Source organism: Dioscorea cayenensis, unplaced genomic scaffold (assembly GCF_009730915.1).
Source record: "Dioscorea cayenensis subsp. rotundata cultivar TDr96_F1 unplaced genomic scaffold, TDr96_F1_v2_PseudoChromosome.rev07_lg8_w22 25.fasta BLBR01001141.1, whole genome shotgun sequence".
NCBI classification, from domain to species: domain Eukaryota; kingdom Viridiplantae; phylum Streptophyta; class Magnoliopsida; order Dioscoreales; family Dioscoreaceae; genus Dioscorea; species Dioscorea cayenensis.
This window is the reverse complement of record NW_024087532.1, coordinates 1-16,275: the sequence shown is the minus strand read 5'-3', so window position 1 is coordinate 16,275 and position 16,275 is coordinate 1. Positions and strand designations below refer to the sequence as shown.

At 36.1% G+C, this 16,275-nt stretch overlaps 1 protein-coding gene across 3 annotated transcripts; it reads left to right on the top strand.

Moving 5' to 3' along the window:
• The first annotated feature begins 1,206 nt into the window (after positions 1–1,206).
• On the top strand, positions 1,207–7,538 carry LOC120255697 (probable disease resistance protein At4g27220). Of its 3 annotated transcripts, none has more exons than XM_039263463.1 (4): positions 1,207–1,276; positions 3,687–5,736; positions 5,832–6,935; positions 7,196–7,538. In XM_039263463.1, the coding sequence occupies exon 2, from the start codon at positions 3,698–3,700 to the stop codon at positions 5,543–5,545; it is 1,848 nt and encodes a 615-aa protein (XP_039119397.1). In that variant the 5' UTR covers positions 1,207–1,276; positions 3,687–3,697; the 3' UTR covers positions 5,546–5,736; positions 5,832–6,935; positions 7,196–7,538. The 3 variants fall into 3 exon arrangements, with proteins under 3 accessions (XP_039119397.1, XP_039119398.1, XP_039119396.1); XM_039263464.1 differs by having other exon boundaries at positions 3,687–5,779; positions 5,856–6,935; XM_039263462.1 differs by having other exon boundaries at positions 3,687–6,935.
• The last annotated feature ends 8,737 nt before the right edge of the window (positions 7,539–16,275 follow it).

Genomic DNA, 16,275 nt, shown 5'->3' with positions numbered 1-16,275 from the left:
GTTTTCACTTCCATTGAGTTGCATCACCATTTCTCCTCTTTTGATGGTGAGTTTTTGACTGATCCCACTCGTTATCAAGCACTTGTTGGTGCTCTCGTCTATTTGACCATCACTCGACCCAAAATTGCTTATGTTGTTCGTGTTATCAGTTAGTTTATGAGTGCTCCTCGCTCTACTCATTATGCTACACTTCTATGTGTTCTTCGTTACCTTCGTAGCACCATCACTCGATCTTTATTTTTCCCAGTCATATCATCGTTTGAGCTACGCACCTATTGTGATGTTGATTGGGCAGGTGATTCTATTGATCGGAGATCTACCACTAGTTTCTGTATTTTCCTTAGAAATTCTCTTAATTCTTAGAAAAGCAAGAAACAATCTACTGTTGCTCTTTCCACTGCCGAGGCTAAGTATGGTGCTATGTCCTCCACTTCTAATTAGATCCTTTGGTTGCTTTAGATTTTGATGAATTTTGGTGTCTTCATATCTGCTCCCACTCCTTTCTTTTGTGACAAACAGAGTGCCATCAAAATTACTGCTATTCCTATGTTTCGTGAGAGCATGAAGCATCTTGAGATCGCTCTTTATTTTGTTCGACATCATTACCTTGTTGCTAGTATTCTTCTTCCCTATGTTGCCTCCGCCCAACAGCTTATTGATTTTTGCACTAAGGCAAGTATTGTTTCTGGATTTTAGTTCTTAGTTGACAAACTCTTAGTTTATGACCTACCATAAGTTTGAGGGAGCGTGTTAGAGTATTAGCATATATGTATACATATATTTTGTATATGCTATGTTTATATATACTACCTACTCTTGTATTTATACTAATTGTATCTATTTTTTGGGCTCTTGCCTTAATGAAAACCATTCATTCCTTATCAACCTCTATCATATTTTATATTTAAAAAATTTAAATAGTATCAGAACCAGTGATTTGATTCTGATTCGGTTTCAGTTGTAGTTTTTAACTCATAAGAATCTTAACTGAAACTTTAAAGTTCTAATTCAAGGTTTTGGTTTGGAATAAGAATAGCTTTTACGTTCTTGTTTATCTCAAATAATGTTGATTCCGGTTTGATTCTGCGGTCAAACCGTGGACAAACATAAGGTTACATGTGTGGACCCCACCTCATCTTTTTGTCCTTTCTTCTCATCATGTCAAGTCTTCGCACCAAAAGCAGTCATACGCGTTGCTTGCACTGGAACTATAAGAGGCTTAAAATATTGATATTTCGTTAGATCGCTGAGTTGTAACTTACTAAGATTATTGCAGGTATGTAGTTTGTATTTTGTTAATTAGATAAGCTTAAAGGTTTCCTTTTTAGTATTTATCTTTGATTGTTAAGCACTTATTGGAGCTTATATTCATGTTATTTATGTCACCAATCAGTTCGTCTCTGAAGTTTATATTTCGAATTCTCAGATTCATGTGTATGGAGTTTTTTCTCAAATTGTTGAATCAAAGAGATCTACAAAGTTGGGTTTCCAATATTTTTTTTAAATGAATAAATCATTATTTATTGAAATAACGAAAGTTAGTTTTTAATTTTTTTTTTTAAAATGTGGTTTTTCAGTATGTGTATGTGATGTTTTTGTTTTACTTAGAATAAACAGTTTTGTAAGACAAAAAGATATTTTTCCCTCAATTTTTTTTGAGTCTTGAACTGTTGTCTTTGCTTTGAATTAACGTGTTGTTCTAGGAATATTTTGTGTAGCTACTTCGGTTATAGACATATATTATAGTCAGCGATCTTCCTCTTCTGGAGGGAAAGTTAATTAATGTCCCATCACCAAGCTTCTCTTTCTTGACAGTAGATCAATCTGAGTTGTTTTGTTAGTGTAGTTGTTTAGGTATTCTATGATGTACTTCTTTCTAAGCTTAAGTTGCGTGTGAGAGATGACAAGGCAAAAATTGCCTATTGATGTAACAATGATCTCACCAAATTAAAAGGCTTGTCATTTTGCGTTGTCAATCTTTGCCTTTACATTTTTTGAAAATAAATTATTTAAAAATAAAAACTAACAAGTAAGGAGAACTTTTCTCGTTAATCCCTCTATTATTATTTTAAATTTTTTTAAAAAATAATTATTGTTTTATAATACCATGACAGTATTTATTTATTTATTTTTCAATTTTATTTTTTTTAAATTTTTTTTAAGTTATATAAATGAAGAGAGTAATATTTAGGGCTCATTTGGTGAATAAGATAAGAAAGATAGGATATAAATTTATATACTCTAATTTTTTTTGTTTGGTGAGTCAATAGAATGTAGTAGATTATCATATTAACCAACTTTATTTTATCAACCATCTTGATAACTAATTCTATGCTTAGGGTCAGGATATAAATCATTATGACATAATAAAAAATAAAATTTACTTTTTTACCCTTTTATTACAACTTTTCCTCATCTAAGGTTTCATTACATCTCTTATTTATTTATTTTTTTTTATTGTTACGCTCTATGACTGAACGAGAAGCTTCTCAACGACGAAGTTTCACTATATCTCTTATTTTTTTTTTATTGTCACACTCTAGGCCGGTTTGGATGAAAAAGCCTATTAATAATGAGAGTTTTACTATATCTCTTATATTTTAGATCATCACACCCTAAGCTTGGAACAAAAGCTTCTCAATGACAAGGGTTCATTATATCTTTTCTTTTGTTGATCATCACATCCAGCCTTGGACAAGAAACCTCTCAATGATGAGATTGATCCAAAAAAGTTTATTTTTTGTAATATATATATATATATATATAACTATATCATATAGGTTAATTTTATCAATTTAGATACAATTCATATCATATCTTACCATTCACTTCAAAAGTAAAATAGGATAGCAAAATGCTATCCAATGGCTTAATGCGCACCAAATAAAAGATAAGATATAATTTTATGATACCTACATCCTTTCCTACTCCTATCAAGTTCTCATATTTTGTCTGTCTTTATCCTATGTTGTGCACTAAACGAGGCCCTTATAGTCCCAAGAAGAAGATATGAATGTAAGAGGGAAATAACTTAGTAATTTAGTTGATTTTTATATTAAATTTTAGAGATTTAATGTTATTTTTAATTTTTATGTAACATTCTTAAACAACATGTATTTTCGAATGGAGTTCGTAGTTTTTACTTTTTATTCATGGTAGATCCTTTGTTATTAGAGTTGGGATTAGCATTTTTCAAAAATACTTGTATTACCCTTTGGCCAAGTCAAGTTGCAGTGCAAAACGTCACATGTCACCTTGAACCTTGGAGCATGTATGAGGCTAGAATTTGGTCCCTCCAAAGGGCAACAGCGGACCAAAGTGATATATCATATATCTCATGACCAAAGAGACATCATGTCCCGTGCCTTGACTTCGAGTGACATCTTGCTTCTTTGTTAATTTTTTTAATTTTTTTATTTTTTAGAAATGTGGATAAACCACTCCAATTAAAGAACAAAATCATACAATAACCCTCCACGAACCATGATGGGAGGGAGCAAAACTACTTTCTTTGTTAATTTGTTGGAACTTTTATGTATATAAAGTTTATAAAGCATTAACTTATACCATTTACAAGACATAATCCTTAACAGTTCAGTTTGGAAATTTACATATGATGTAATGAATCATTTTCAAAATCTGAAAAAGCTAAAAAAAACTTAGCATTTCCTCTTTGTGCTTGCAAGGTAACCAGGAAATGGAGTTCTTGAGCAGAATCACTGGTGTGATTGTTGATCAAGCATGTGACCCCATTAAAAGACACTTTAGTTACCTTGTTTGCTATAAACGCCATATTGACAAGTTGGAGGAAGAATTTGAAAAGCTAGATGTTCGTCGGATGGATATCCAAAGAATGGTTGATGCAGCTACATGTCAAAGACTTGCGGAGGCTGGCAATGAAGTTCAAACTTGGTTGGAAGGTGTAAGCAAAATTGCACCAGAGGTGATGAGAATCAGAGATGAAGCTTCCATGATCTCCACCAATTTCTTTCTAAACATACGCATGCACTACAAACTTGGAAGAGAGGCTGCTAATCATATAAAAGCTATTGATGATGATCTTCTAAAACACAAATTTGATATAGTGTCTCACGAGCGCCCACCCCCAAGCACTACTGCTTCACTATTGTTTAATGAAGATTACGTGATTTTCGATTCAAGGAAGTCACATGCACTAAAAATACTTGCAGCACTAAAGAATGAAAGTGTGCACTCAATTGGGCTTTGGGGTATGGGAGGAGTGGGAAAGACAACATTAGTTAAAGACGTTGCGAAGCAAGCCAAGGAGCACAGTTTGTTTGATGAGGTGGTGATGGTGACTATATCACAAAACATTGATCTAAAGAAAATTCAAACTGAGGTAGCAGAGTGTTTGGGTTTCCATCTCAATGAAGAAAGTGTAGAAGTAAGAGCTGTCAAGCTTGCAGACAGATTAACGATGACAGATAACAAAGTATTGATGATACTAGATGATTTATGGGAGACCTTAGATCTGATAAAGGTTGGGATTCGATTTCCAGAGATGGCTGACACTTGCAAAGTGGTGATCACAACAAGAAACGAATATGTCTGTGAAAGAATGGGTTGCCAAGAGATAGTTGAGTTGAAGACATTGTCAGATGAAGAATCTTGGAGTCTATTCAAGAGAAGAGCAGGGGATGCAGCAGAGTCCACCCCAAGAATAAGGGAATTGGCATGGAATGTGGCCAGAGAGTGTGCTGGTCTGCCTCTGGCACTGGTGGTTCTTGGCATAGCACTGAAGGGAAAGAGTTCACCTGAGATTTGGAAGACAGTGTTGATGCAACTAAAGCAGTCGATGGAGATGGATCTCCTAGATGTGAGTAAAGAAGTTTTTCAACCCATCAAACTAAGTTTCAATTACATAAAAAGTGAGGCAGCCAAGTCTTGCCTCTTTCACTGTTGTCTGTACCCAGAAGATTGGGATATTCCTAAAGAAGAATTGATGCATATGATGGTTGGAGGGGGCCTCTTGAATGTTAAAAGTCTAGAAGAAGCACAGGGAATAGTGGATGTATTGCTCGACCATCTAAAAGCTCGTGCTTTGCTTCTTCAAGGTTCGTCTGAAGGCTATGTAAGAATACATGACGTTGTTAGAGATGTGGCGATACAGATCAGTGCAGAAGATCATGGGTTCTATGTACAAGCTGGGCAAGGATGGACAGAGTGGCCAGAAAATATTGATCCAAATTGCCGGCGGCTTTCACTGATGGGCAATGATATTCAAGATCTTAGTCCTGATCCAATGGAGTATCCAAGACTGGAGACGTTGATCTTGAGAGGCAATAAAAGGTTAGCAAGCATCCCAGAAATGTTCTTCCGACATATGGGATCTCTGATGGTACTTGACTTGAGCTCTACTGGCATTGAATCGCTACCAGAATCATTCTCTTTTCTAACAAATCTCAAAGTTTTGAACCTGGAAAATTGTGGTTCCCTACAAGATATATCTCACATTAATGGGTTGAAGAAGCTTGCAATACTAATTCTGGAGGGTTCTCCAGTATCCATTGTTCCAGAGGTGTAGCATGGGCACAAAATCTGAGATTTGTTAATTTGGGGTTTTCAGAGAGTCATCCATCTTCCCTTGATATTTATTTTTCCAAGGTATTGCCGAGTTGTTGCAGGCTAGAACAATTGTCCATGAACAAGTTCGATGGTAGCTTTGGAGGGTTGTTAAGCTCGAGGCGTCTAACTCGGCTATTCATCTTCCAAGTGGTGGGCTTTGATAATTCCTTATCACATGAAATAGTCCCAGAAGGTTCTTGGCCTGATCGACTTTTAAAATTTGACATTTGTTTTCTTGAACGCAGGCTAAGTTATTTGCTTTTCTCCAGTGATAGAAGAGTTTTGCAACTTAGTGGTACCGAGAATTTGGCTGATTGGGTCAAGGAATTACTTAAAAATACAGTAAGTTTGTTATTAGCAGAATTCCCTCAAACTCATCTGATTTCCACCAAGAGCAAAATCCCATTGCTGGACTTCTCAAGCTTGGAGCACCTTCAAGTTGTCAACTGGCCAAATTTGGAGGAGTTGTTTGATTATCGTGAGCCATTATTACATGAACGAATTCTCTGCCAACTGAAATATATGACAATAGACAATTGTCCCCACTTGAGCCATTTGCTACCATCAAAATTTTGGCCACAGAGTATGTTGAAACTAGAGGAACTAAGAGTTACAAACTGCCCTATGATGTTTGAACTGCTACCTTTTGGTCATGAAATCCAAGACACGGCTATTTTGCTACCAAGTCTAAAGATTCTTGAATTATCTGGCCTACGCAGGCTATATAATGTATTACAACAACGGCACTGTCTCCCAAACTTGAAGGACTTGATAATCCATGATTGCGGTGTAGAATGTGTACATATATATATATTTATGAGGGACACACCACACCCATGGACAAATCCTTTACCAACACTAGCTAAGCTTCATATTGAAAATTGCCCAGAGATGATTGAGATAATGATCCTCGATCCTTATGCACCTTATGCTTCTTGGCAAGCCCCGTGCTTCTTCCAGGGACTAAGATATCTCACAATTGAGTCATGTCCAAGACTTACGCATCTTTTCTCCTACAACCAAGCAACAAGCATGCAACATCTGAGTAGGCTTTATATACGAAAGTGTGCTGCATTGGAGGCTGTGGTGATTTCCATGAAAAATAAAGAGGAAGCGTCTGCAAGCACATCCACACATGTTGTTCGTCATGAATCTTATAATAGCCTTTTCCCAAATTTGAGAGAACTCACACTATTTATGTTGCCTCAACTCACTGCCTTCCATCAACCGGAAGCACTGCCCATTGACTGGTTATTTCTTCAACATTGCTGCATAGAGAAATGCCCAAATCTACAGGATCCTTTGCTCGGACCCCGTACACCTCCTCAAAACCAATTGAGATTTCCAAGGTAAGAGCATTAACATCCCCCCTCATCCTGATCTTTGCTAAACTTATATGTATTCACTTGGTTTCCTTCTGCATTTCGATCATAAGTGACAAATTTGTGTTAAAAATAGGCTAGTAGTTTTAATCATTTTGGACCTCATTGACAATTAACGGTCAGATTTGATTCATGAATTCCTGTGTTAATTGCTTTCATTATTTTCTCATCTGCATTTTGATGTACAATAATTGCTAATGTTATCTCTTTCTTTTTTCCCCCTAAAGCATATTGTTGAAGAATGCTTGAAAATATCAGCTATGAAGAAGGAAGCACAAGACTCTGTTGACCTTTCTACTGTCCAATAAATACACGATCTTTCCACCCAGTCAGTTAGCTTTACCAAGATTACCTTGATTTTATGACAGATAATTGAGGAATGCGAACAAGATCCTTCTTGTCTTGTCTTATCTCATCTTTATTATGTATGATATCCAAGATCTAGTTACTTTTGTACGAGGTTAAAGTTTAAAAGCTACTTTTTGGTGTCTTGGAACTCTAATGAGTTTGATGTGGAACTTTAGAAAAAATTCTTTTTGTATGTAATGTAAGTTTTCTAGCCAATAGGAATTGAGCAAGAAAATCGAATGTTTTGTTGCTCTATTCCCTGTTCTTCTTCAAAAACTTCTTTAACCTCTCTTTTCTCAACACCAGCTTGAATCTCTGCACATACAACAAGGTTGTCGAACACTGGTATCAAAGAACTAGTGGGGATGATGTTGATGATATACACAGTTGTATTTACAGCTTATGCCCAGAAATTGTTCGGCAGCCCTCTCTCCTTCATCAAGGCTCTAGCCATATCCATGATCGTTCTATTCTTCCTCTTCAAGCTACCATTCTGCTGTGGCGAATATGGGGCACTGAGTTGCTTCATAATGCCATGTTTCTCATAGAAGGAATTAAACTCATTGCTTGTGAATTTGCCTCCTTTATCCGTGCGCAGTACTTTGATTTTCAATCCTGATTGCTTATCCAGTATCTATTTAAATCATTGAAAGGTCTCACAAGCTTTTGATTTTTGCTTTAAATAGTATATTTAGCACATACAACTGTGATCATCAACAAACAACAAGTACTATCTACTTCTTCCAAGAGAGGTGGTTTGCGTGGGTCCACATATGTCCGCATAAATCAATTGTAGAGGAATGCGAGCATTGCCAGATGTTTTGGACTGAAATGGCTTCCTTACTTGTTTCTCCATCACACAAGTTTCACAATGATGTAGCTTATTGACATTTGGCAGTCCCAACACCATTTAATTACTCTTCATGTTCCTCAGTGACTCAAAATTCAGATGGCCAAGTCGCAGATGCCATAACTATGCATTTTCTCACATTCAAGGCCACATTAACCCTTCTAACCTAGAAATATTAAGAGGAAACATGTTATTCTTTCTTTTAGATATACTAACCAATTTTACTTCAGACTTTTCATCCCAAACCATGCATGAGTCCTCAGCAAATGTCACAGAATATCCGTAGGCGAGCAGCTGCCCAATACTCAAGATATTGGGAGCCAGCTTTGGAACATATTGCACATTTTGCAGGAGCTTCGTTCTTTCGCTTATTGTAGCAAGAGATAACTTCCCCTTGCCTTGAACTTGTATCTCTTTGTTATCTCCCAGCCTCATAGTAATTTTCTAAGTTTTGTCAAGATCTTTGAATAGCTCCCTGGTGTCAGACATGTGGTTAGAGTAACCACTGTCCATTATCCTCATTGTTGAATTTCTTTCTTCGTCTTCACACTAAGTCATAAACAAGTTGCTCACTTCCTTCTCCTCAGCAACCAACGTGGTCTCTTTCTCAGCATTTTTTTCTTTGTACCAATAGTCCATCTTCATATGGCCAAACTTCTTGTATATGTGACATTGCACATTGCCTTTGTAGCCTCTCTGCTCACCTTGAGGTTGTCGATTTTTAGTTCCTCTACCTCTTCCTCTTCCACGCAATCTGCCACTAGAGAAACCCCTCTTGCGGCCTCTACCAGGTGCCTTTTCTCTGTCTTTAACACCCAATGATTCACCTCTGCTATGAAGTGCCTTCTCTTCCTTCTCAACATGGTTATCCGCTTGTCTTACCAGCCTTACTTCATGGGTCAGTAGAGAACCACTCACTTCATCTATAGTAAGCTTTGTGAGGTCTAAAAAGAAGCCATGAGAGAGGAGTTGGATGCTATTAATCGGAATGATACATGGGAATTAGTGGATTTCCGCTTGATAAGAAAGTTGTACAAATGAAATTGGTTTACAAGATGAAATATCATTCAAATGGGAGAATACAAAGGCACAAAGCTCATCTAGTTATGAAGGGTTACACCCAAGAAGCAGGAGTTGATTTCAATGAAATCTATGCACAAAGAAGATGGCCAATATACCAGTTTGATGTCAAGTCAGCATTTCTAAATGGAGTGATACTTGAAGAGGTATATGTTAAACAACCTCTTGGATATGAGATGAAAGGTGAAAAGAAGAAGGTCCTCAAGCTGAAAAATGCCTTGTATGGGCTTAAACAAGCACCAAGGGCCTAGTATGCAAAGATTGATGGATATCTTCAAAGCAAAGGGATTGTGAGGAGTATGAATGAGCACACACTTTGCAAATGGACTGACGGAGGTGATCACTTATTGTTGGTGTGTATATATGTGGATGATATTGTATACTTAAGCTCTTTACAAACTATGATAGAAGAATTTAAGTAGGAAATGAAAACTGCATTCAAAATGACACATTTAGGACTGCTAAGTTACTTTCGGAGTTTTTTTTTTAAACTGCGGGTAACATTAGAATTTTAAATTAAAAAACAATTTTACATTCAAATCCTTATAATTTCATAATATTTTTCTTATAACTAGTTTTATTCCCATTTCAATGCTTGTGTCTTTTTACAAAAGAGACTTGGAGGTTTATATAGGCCTCCACCTAACAAATGGATGGTTAGGATTAATTTGATCCAATGGCCCTCTTGAATGGGGTAGGTGCCACCTGCCACCAATAATTCATCCTATCAAACCCCAATTATGCTCTCCAACTATTCAAATAGTTGTAGGTTTGACTATTGTAATATTTATAGATATTTTAATTTTTATTAATGCTCTTCATGTACCCTACTAGTTGCAGGTTTGACTATTCTAATATTTGGAGATAGTTTTAATTTTTTGATATTAAAATTTTGACTATAATAATTTTTATCTGTTAAAATTTTGATTGAATATAATAATAATTTTTATCTATTACAATTAATTAAAGTAAAAATAGGAGAGTAGAAGTGGGTGTAAAACCAATTATAATAAAATATTTTGAAATTATAAAGATTTGAATGTAAAATTATTTTTAATTTAAAATACTGATGGGACCCGTGGTTTTAAAAAAAAAAAATTTTAACATTAAAAATAAATGGGTAAGTTATTTTAAAAAAATAAAAATTTAATATTAGAAAAATGAGTGGGACCCACAACTTTTAAAAATATTATTAAAAAATAAAATTTGCACATTTCCATAAATAACTACGAAAATGCGTATTTTAGTAATTAATTTAAAAATATAATATTAGAAAAAAGCCTAGGCACTGAATTCAAAATCCCAAAGCAATTAAATGTTTTATGAATAATTTTAAAACAAAAACTAAAATAATTAAATAATTATGTAAATAATTGTTGGTAATTGGAAATTACATATATGTATATATATACATATTTATAAGTGGTTGACTTACTTGATTAATGCCCATAAACTCTAAATCCCACCAAATCAAATTCTTCATAATACTTTATATTTAAGAGTAAATTCTAAAGATATCCAAAAATCTCTTTAACATCCATATTAAAATTTGAGTTAAAATATTCTAATACCAAAAGCTCACAGTCCCAAAACATATAAATCTAGGACATATTCCATACTGTGCTAATGAAGATGTGTGTTTCCACAGTGAAGCTCCAGGTCTTACATGAGGATCAATTTTTGAATGCCATTACTCCTACATTAGGTCTGCGGTAAGGAGATCCGTTATTACCATATGTCTTTTTCTCATTTGCGTCGAAGGATTATCATCTTTGCTACACAAGGCCGAGTGAGAAGGAGTATTACATGGGTGTGTTATCTAGCGAGGTGCTCCTTCTATCACACACTATTTTTTTTGTTGATTATGCCTAATAAGCCCTTTGTGTATAACCGCAAGTGCACGGATCGTACAAATAGTAAAGTGTACCCAAATGGGTCTGGTAGTCGAATCCTCAGGGACTAGTATAACTCTCGATACTTGCTTTATTTCTAATATCTAGCAGACTTAAGAGATTGGATAAAAACTAGTTTAAAGCAATTTAAGAAATGTGGAAGGAGAAAGGAAAGAAAGACAGTGTTTGGGTGGAAAAGATAGCAGTAGAAAGGACAGTGTCCTAGATTTATCCCCTTGACAGTTGTATTGGCTAGGCGATGATTACATGTACATCTCCTTGGACCGTGGTGACCACCTACGGAGGGTTTAATAACATATGACCTCACCCAACGCTCGGAGCAGACTCAACCCTTTCGCTTATGCGTGCCCTAGCTAAATGGATCATTTGATCACTATCTAGATAGCCGAAAAACAACTAAGGTTAACATGTTTCTTGACTGCAATTGCAACTACAGGGAACATAAACTCCAAATCAATGCTCACCCAGCTAATGATAATCCCACGTTGAGTTTTGCAACATACAAATATCAAGGCAATCAACACAAAGATGAACAACAAAGATAAACAAAAGAAAGACCACAAGGAAACTCAATAATTAAAGCAACTAAGTCAATACATCATAAGTCAAGGTTCATAATTTAGGGTGTTGAATGATAGTTAGCCCCTCATGGTTTTATAATGCATCAAAGAAAAGCAACAAGAGAAAGAAATGCTATCCATAAAACTCCCTTCTCGCTTTACAATACTCGTCGGAGAGCAATCTATGATGATCTCTCCAGTATTCCTTCATTCACATGACCATCTCTATACCCATATCCACCCCCTGAATGGTGCCAAACTCTACCCTAACCCTTGTCTCGAGATAAGAGAAGAAGCTCTCCCCTCGAATCTAACTTTAGTGTTTAAAAAGGTGTTCCTAATGTAACCACAACCGCGCTCTTGGCTATGCTCTTGACTGTGCTTTTCTTATAGTGTTTTGGAACTTGATCTTGGTAAGATTGTAGCCCATCTTGAGAAATGCACCAGCATAAGCACGCCCATTCTTGAGGAGCACGTTGGTGCTAGGAGCCTTGGAACTGTGCTCTTCTCTCTATGAAAATCCTAGCAAAGTGTATGGGCATAAGCAGGCTTGTACTCACCGACCGTGCTTCCAAAGCACGATGGTGCTAGGATTATTGAAACCGTGCTCTTCAATTTTGCTCAAATTCTAGTGAAGTGCAAGTGCATAAGAACGCCCGTACTTCCTGACTGTGCTTGTCCTAAGAAATGCATTTTAACTCCATTTCATGCTAGAATTTGTCTCTATTCATTCCTTTCAATCCAAGACCTGATTATTAGCATCATTTAACAAATATACCCCAAGTTGCATTAATTTGTAATAAAAGAATGCAAAAGGACAAGAGAATCATGTGATAGGGTATATAAAATACCTATAAAATGCACTCAACAATGCCTATTTGTTTTGGAAGGCTTAGGTGTAGGTGATAGTGACAATTCAATACATTCTCAAAGTCTACGAGGAAGCCTTGGGACAGAAGATTAACTATCAAAAATCCTGCATACATTACAGTGTGAATATTGATGTTGCATCAAGAGCAGTTCTTCAAGCCATTTTAGGCATGGAAGAGGCTTGTCCTATCGATGCTTACTTGGGTGTTCCAACTGCCATATGGTGGAGCAAGCATGAGCTTTTCTGTCTTATTAAAGAGCGAGTATGAGGGAGGTTACAAGGTTGGAATAGGAAGCTATTATGCAGAGTAGGGAAGGAAGTGTTATTAAAAATTATGGCACAAGCAATTCTGAACCATATAATGAGTGTCTGCTTGCTTCCGATTTCAAAGTGCAAGGAGTTAAACCTCATGCTTAATGTATTTGGTAGGCCTCTAAAGGCCAAGGAAGAAGATCTATTCATTGGTTCTCCTGGGACAAATTGTGTGCTAGCAAAAATCAAGGAGGGCTCAGGTTTAGTTGTTCTCATGAACATAATCAAGTACTTTTGGCTAAGCAAGATTGGAGGTTGATAATAGCTCCATATACTCTTTTTGGCAAGTTATTCAAGGCTAGATATTTTCCATATTCATTATATTTGGAGGCACAACAGATCGGTAGGCCAAGCTATGTTTGACAAGGTTTGTTGAATATATAGCCTATCATAAACATGGGATATTACTGGAGAGTTGCCAATAGGGAAAATATCAGAGCCTTCAAGGTCCCATGGTTAATTGGTGAGGGTTTGGCTCGCACTACTTCTATAGCTTTACCGGGTCTGGAGGACATGAAGGTAGCGAAATTACTTAATGAGGGTAACCACGAATGGAACAAGGAGAAATTAGAGGATCTATTTACCATGGGTGATATACAACACATTCTAGCAATCTCAGTCAGCATATGAAGAATGGAGGACAAGGTAGGTTGGCGATTCTAGTAATGACTGAAGATCGGTGGCAGATGTGTGGTGTACTAGGGGAAACAATAGAGCACATTCTGCATACATGCCCAGTTGCGTAGGAGTGTTGGGCATGATGCGGCATCACAAACACAGTTTCTCAAGGTATAGTGTCTGGGATTAGTTTTCTCAAGTGCACAGTAGGTCTGAAGTGAAGGTTGAACAACAAGTCATGGTTGTATGTTGGGGTATATGGAAGTTGCGAAATGAGATAGTTTGGAAGAAAAAGAGCGGAAATGCTACTGGTATTATGGAAATGTGTGATTCAGTCCTTAATTAATGGTTGGCAGCATGCAACACTCCAAATTTACATGCAAGATTTCCTCAACAAGCCAGTGCGACTCATTGGGTAAAACTTGAAAAGGGTTATCAAGATGAGTTTGAGTATTTTTATACTTGACTAGAGCACTTGTGAACCTAATCAATTTATATATATATATATATTAGTTTTATTATGAAATTACTATGTTATCCCCTTAAAATAAAAAAATAATATTTCTTTTTTACCTTAAAAAAAACTTAAAAGGATTTCTATTTGTTTAGGATTTCTATTTGTTTTCTCTCTCCCAACTATCTTTCTACCATCTCTCTTTCACAAAAAAAACCTAAATCAAATCAAATTCCTTACCTCTCTTCCACTCTTAAATTATCACCTCTTTTAGAATCTACCTCTTAGAATCTTTCCCAACTTCAGCATTGCCTCTCTTTCTAGTGAAGGCAGGATGACACCCTCTGGCTCTACAGCTCCTAAACTCTCGAATGGCACCAAAACCGACATTTCTTAGGCAAACATCGTTGCCTCACAGAGTAAGGATGTACAATCTGACATTCTGCCTTACCTCCAGAAAGAGCATTTTGATAAGTTGAGTAACTCCATCCAAAGTTATGTGAAGATTGATCAAGATCTTGGCTCCATGCCAAAGACAACATGCAGTTGTCCCTTTACACCAAGTTCCTAGGTAAGGCCCTTCCCCTAGATGAAGATAAACCTGCTCTTGCCGATCCTTGGCAATGTTTGGGTGTCTTCACAGCTGCTGATCTCCCTAATGGTTTTTATTATGTTCATTATGAACAGGGACGGCCTAAGGTAACTAGAGGCCTAAAGCAAAATTTTAGAATAAAACCACTAATTTATTTAATAAAACTTAAATTTTATTTAAGTTTTATTTTAATAAATACCTATTAATTGAGATGTTTGTTTATCTTTTTCAATGCTACTAAACTAACAATGAAGGGATATATTTAAAATTTATGAGTAAAACTCAACAAAGTAAAAATATAACAAAAAAAAAATCACAATATTAAAACTACAAAAGCTCTCATTTACAATTAAAAAAAAATAAATAGTAAATTAATTTTGGAGAAACAAATACATGAAAAAGCTATTACAGAGGATGATAATAGAATTTTAAAAAATTAGTTAGAGAAGATATAAGATTAATTAAGTATTAAAATAAAAATATTTAATATTTATCATATTTTTTAAATTTTAAAAGTTAACTAAGATTATATAACAATGATTAAATATTAAATTAAAATATTTTTATATTACAATAATTATTGGGAGTTCTTCAAAATTTTGAATTTTAAAATTATAATTAAAAAAATAAATATAAGGCCTTAAAAATATTGGGGGTCTAAAGCAATTGCTTTATTGGCCTTATCTTAGAGCTTGCCCTGATTGTGAAACACAAGAGATGCAAAACAGGCTCCTTTGGGAGAGACCTTGGACAGTAGCCGACTGAATACTGTAACTCTCGCCATAGTGTGAATCTTTTCAACTAGCATTTGAAAAATTGTCTTCAGCTGCTTTCTGGATCAAATTGTACTATTTACCTATTGAATTATGAGGGGAGAGCTCATGGAGATGGTCGCCTCCCAGTTTGGAAGAGTCCTGAAAGTTGATAATCATACCCTTGATAGATCTAGAGCCAAATTCGCTCATGTGTGTGTGGATTTGGATCTAAACCAACCACTGCAACAAGGTACTTGGGTTTAATATGGAAAAAACTATATGTTTGTTCTAGCCCTCTATGAAAACCTACTAGTCTTATGTTATAAGTGTGGATGAGTCGGACATGGTAAAGCAAGCTACATCTTTACTAGCAGTCGGCAATATACATCTGGTCAGTCATGGCCCCTGTACCAGTGACTTAGGAGCCAGTGCAAACTGGCAATAATGCAACTTGATGAGGCTACTAAAGAGCAAGATGGCATCATTGATGGTTGTGTAACTCATTCTCAAATTCTTCGAAGTGAAGAGGAAAATTCGAATAATTTTGGACCCTAGATAAAGCCTTAAAGCCAAAGAAGCTTTGGCCATGGGCGTGGCCATGGTGGCGACCGAAACCCTCATTCAATGGAGGTCTAAGAGAATGATGTATAGGACGTTTTGTGGCTTAACTCCTACACGTGTTAGGCAAATCAGCCCTTTTGCTACACGTGGAGGACATGAACGGCAAGGCAGAGGGGTCAGTTTTTCCAAAAATCTTTGACTAAATTGAATGCCTACCTCGAGGCAAATCTATCTGTTGGACACGGTCTTGAAGATGGAGAAAATCCCATTATAGATTTGACACCCCCTCAACAGCCGTCTAATAATTCTCCTCGGAGTTGTTGCTTTCCCTATAGCAGCATGTCAAATCTATTGCCACTACTCCTTTGCTTGATCCCAAGGCAACCTCTCCAC

Excerpts from the sequence above, each read along its gene's own strand:
- LOC120255697 (XM_039263463.1), top strand. The coding sequence starts at position 3,698 with ATGGAGTTCTTGAGCAGAATCACTGGTGTGATTGTTGATCAAGCATGT.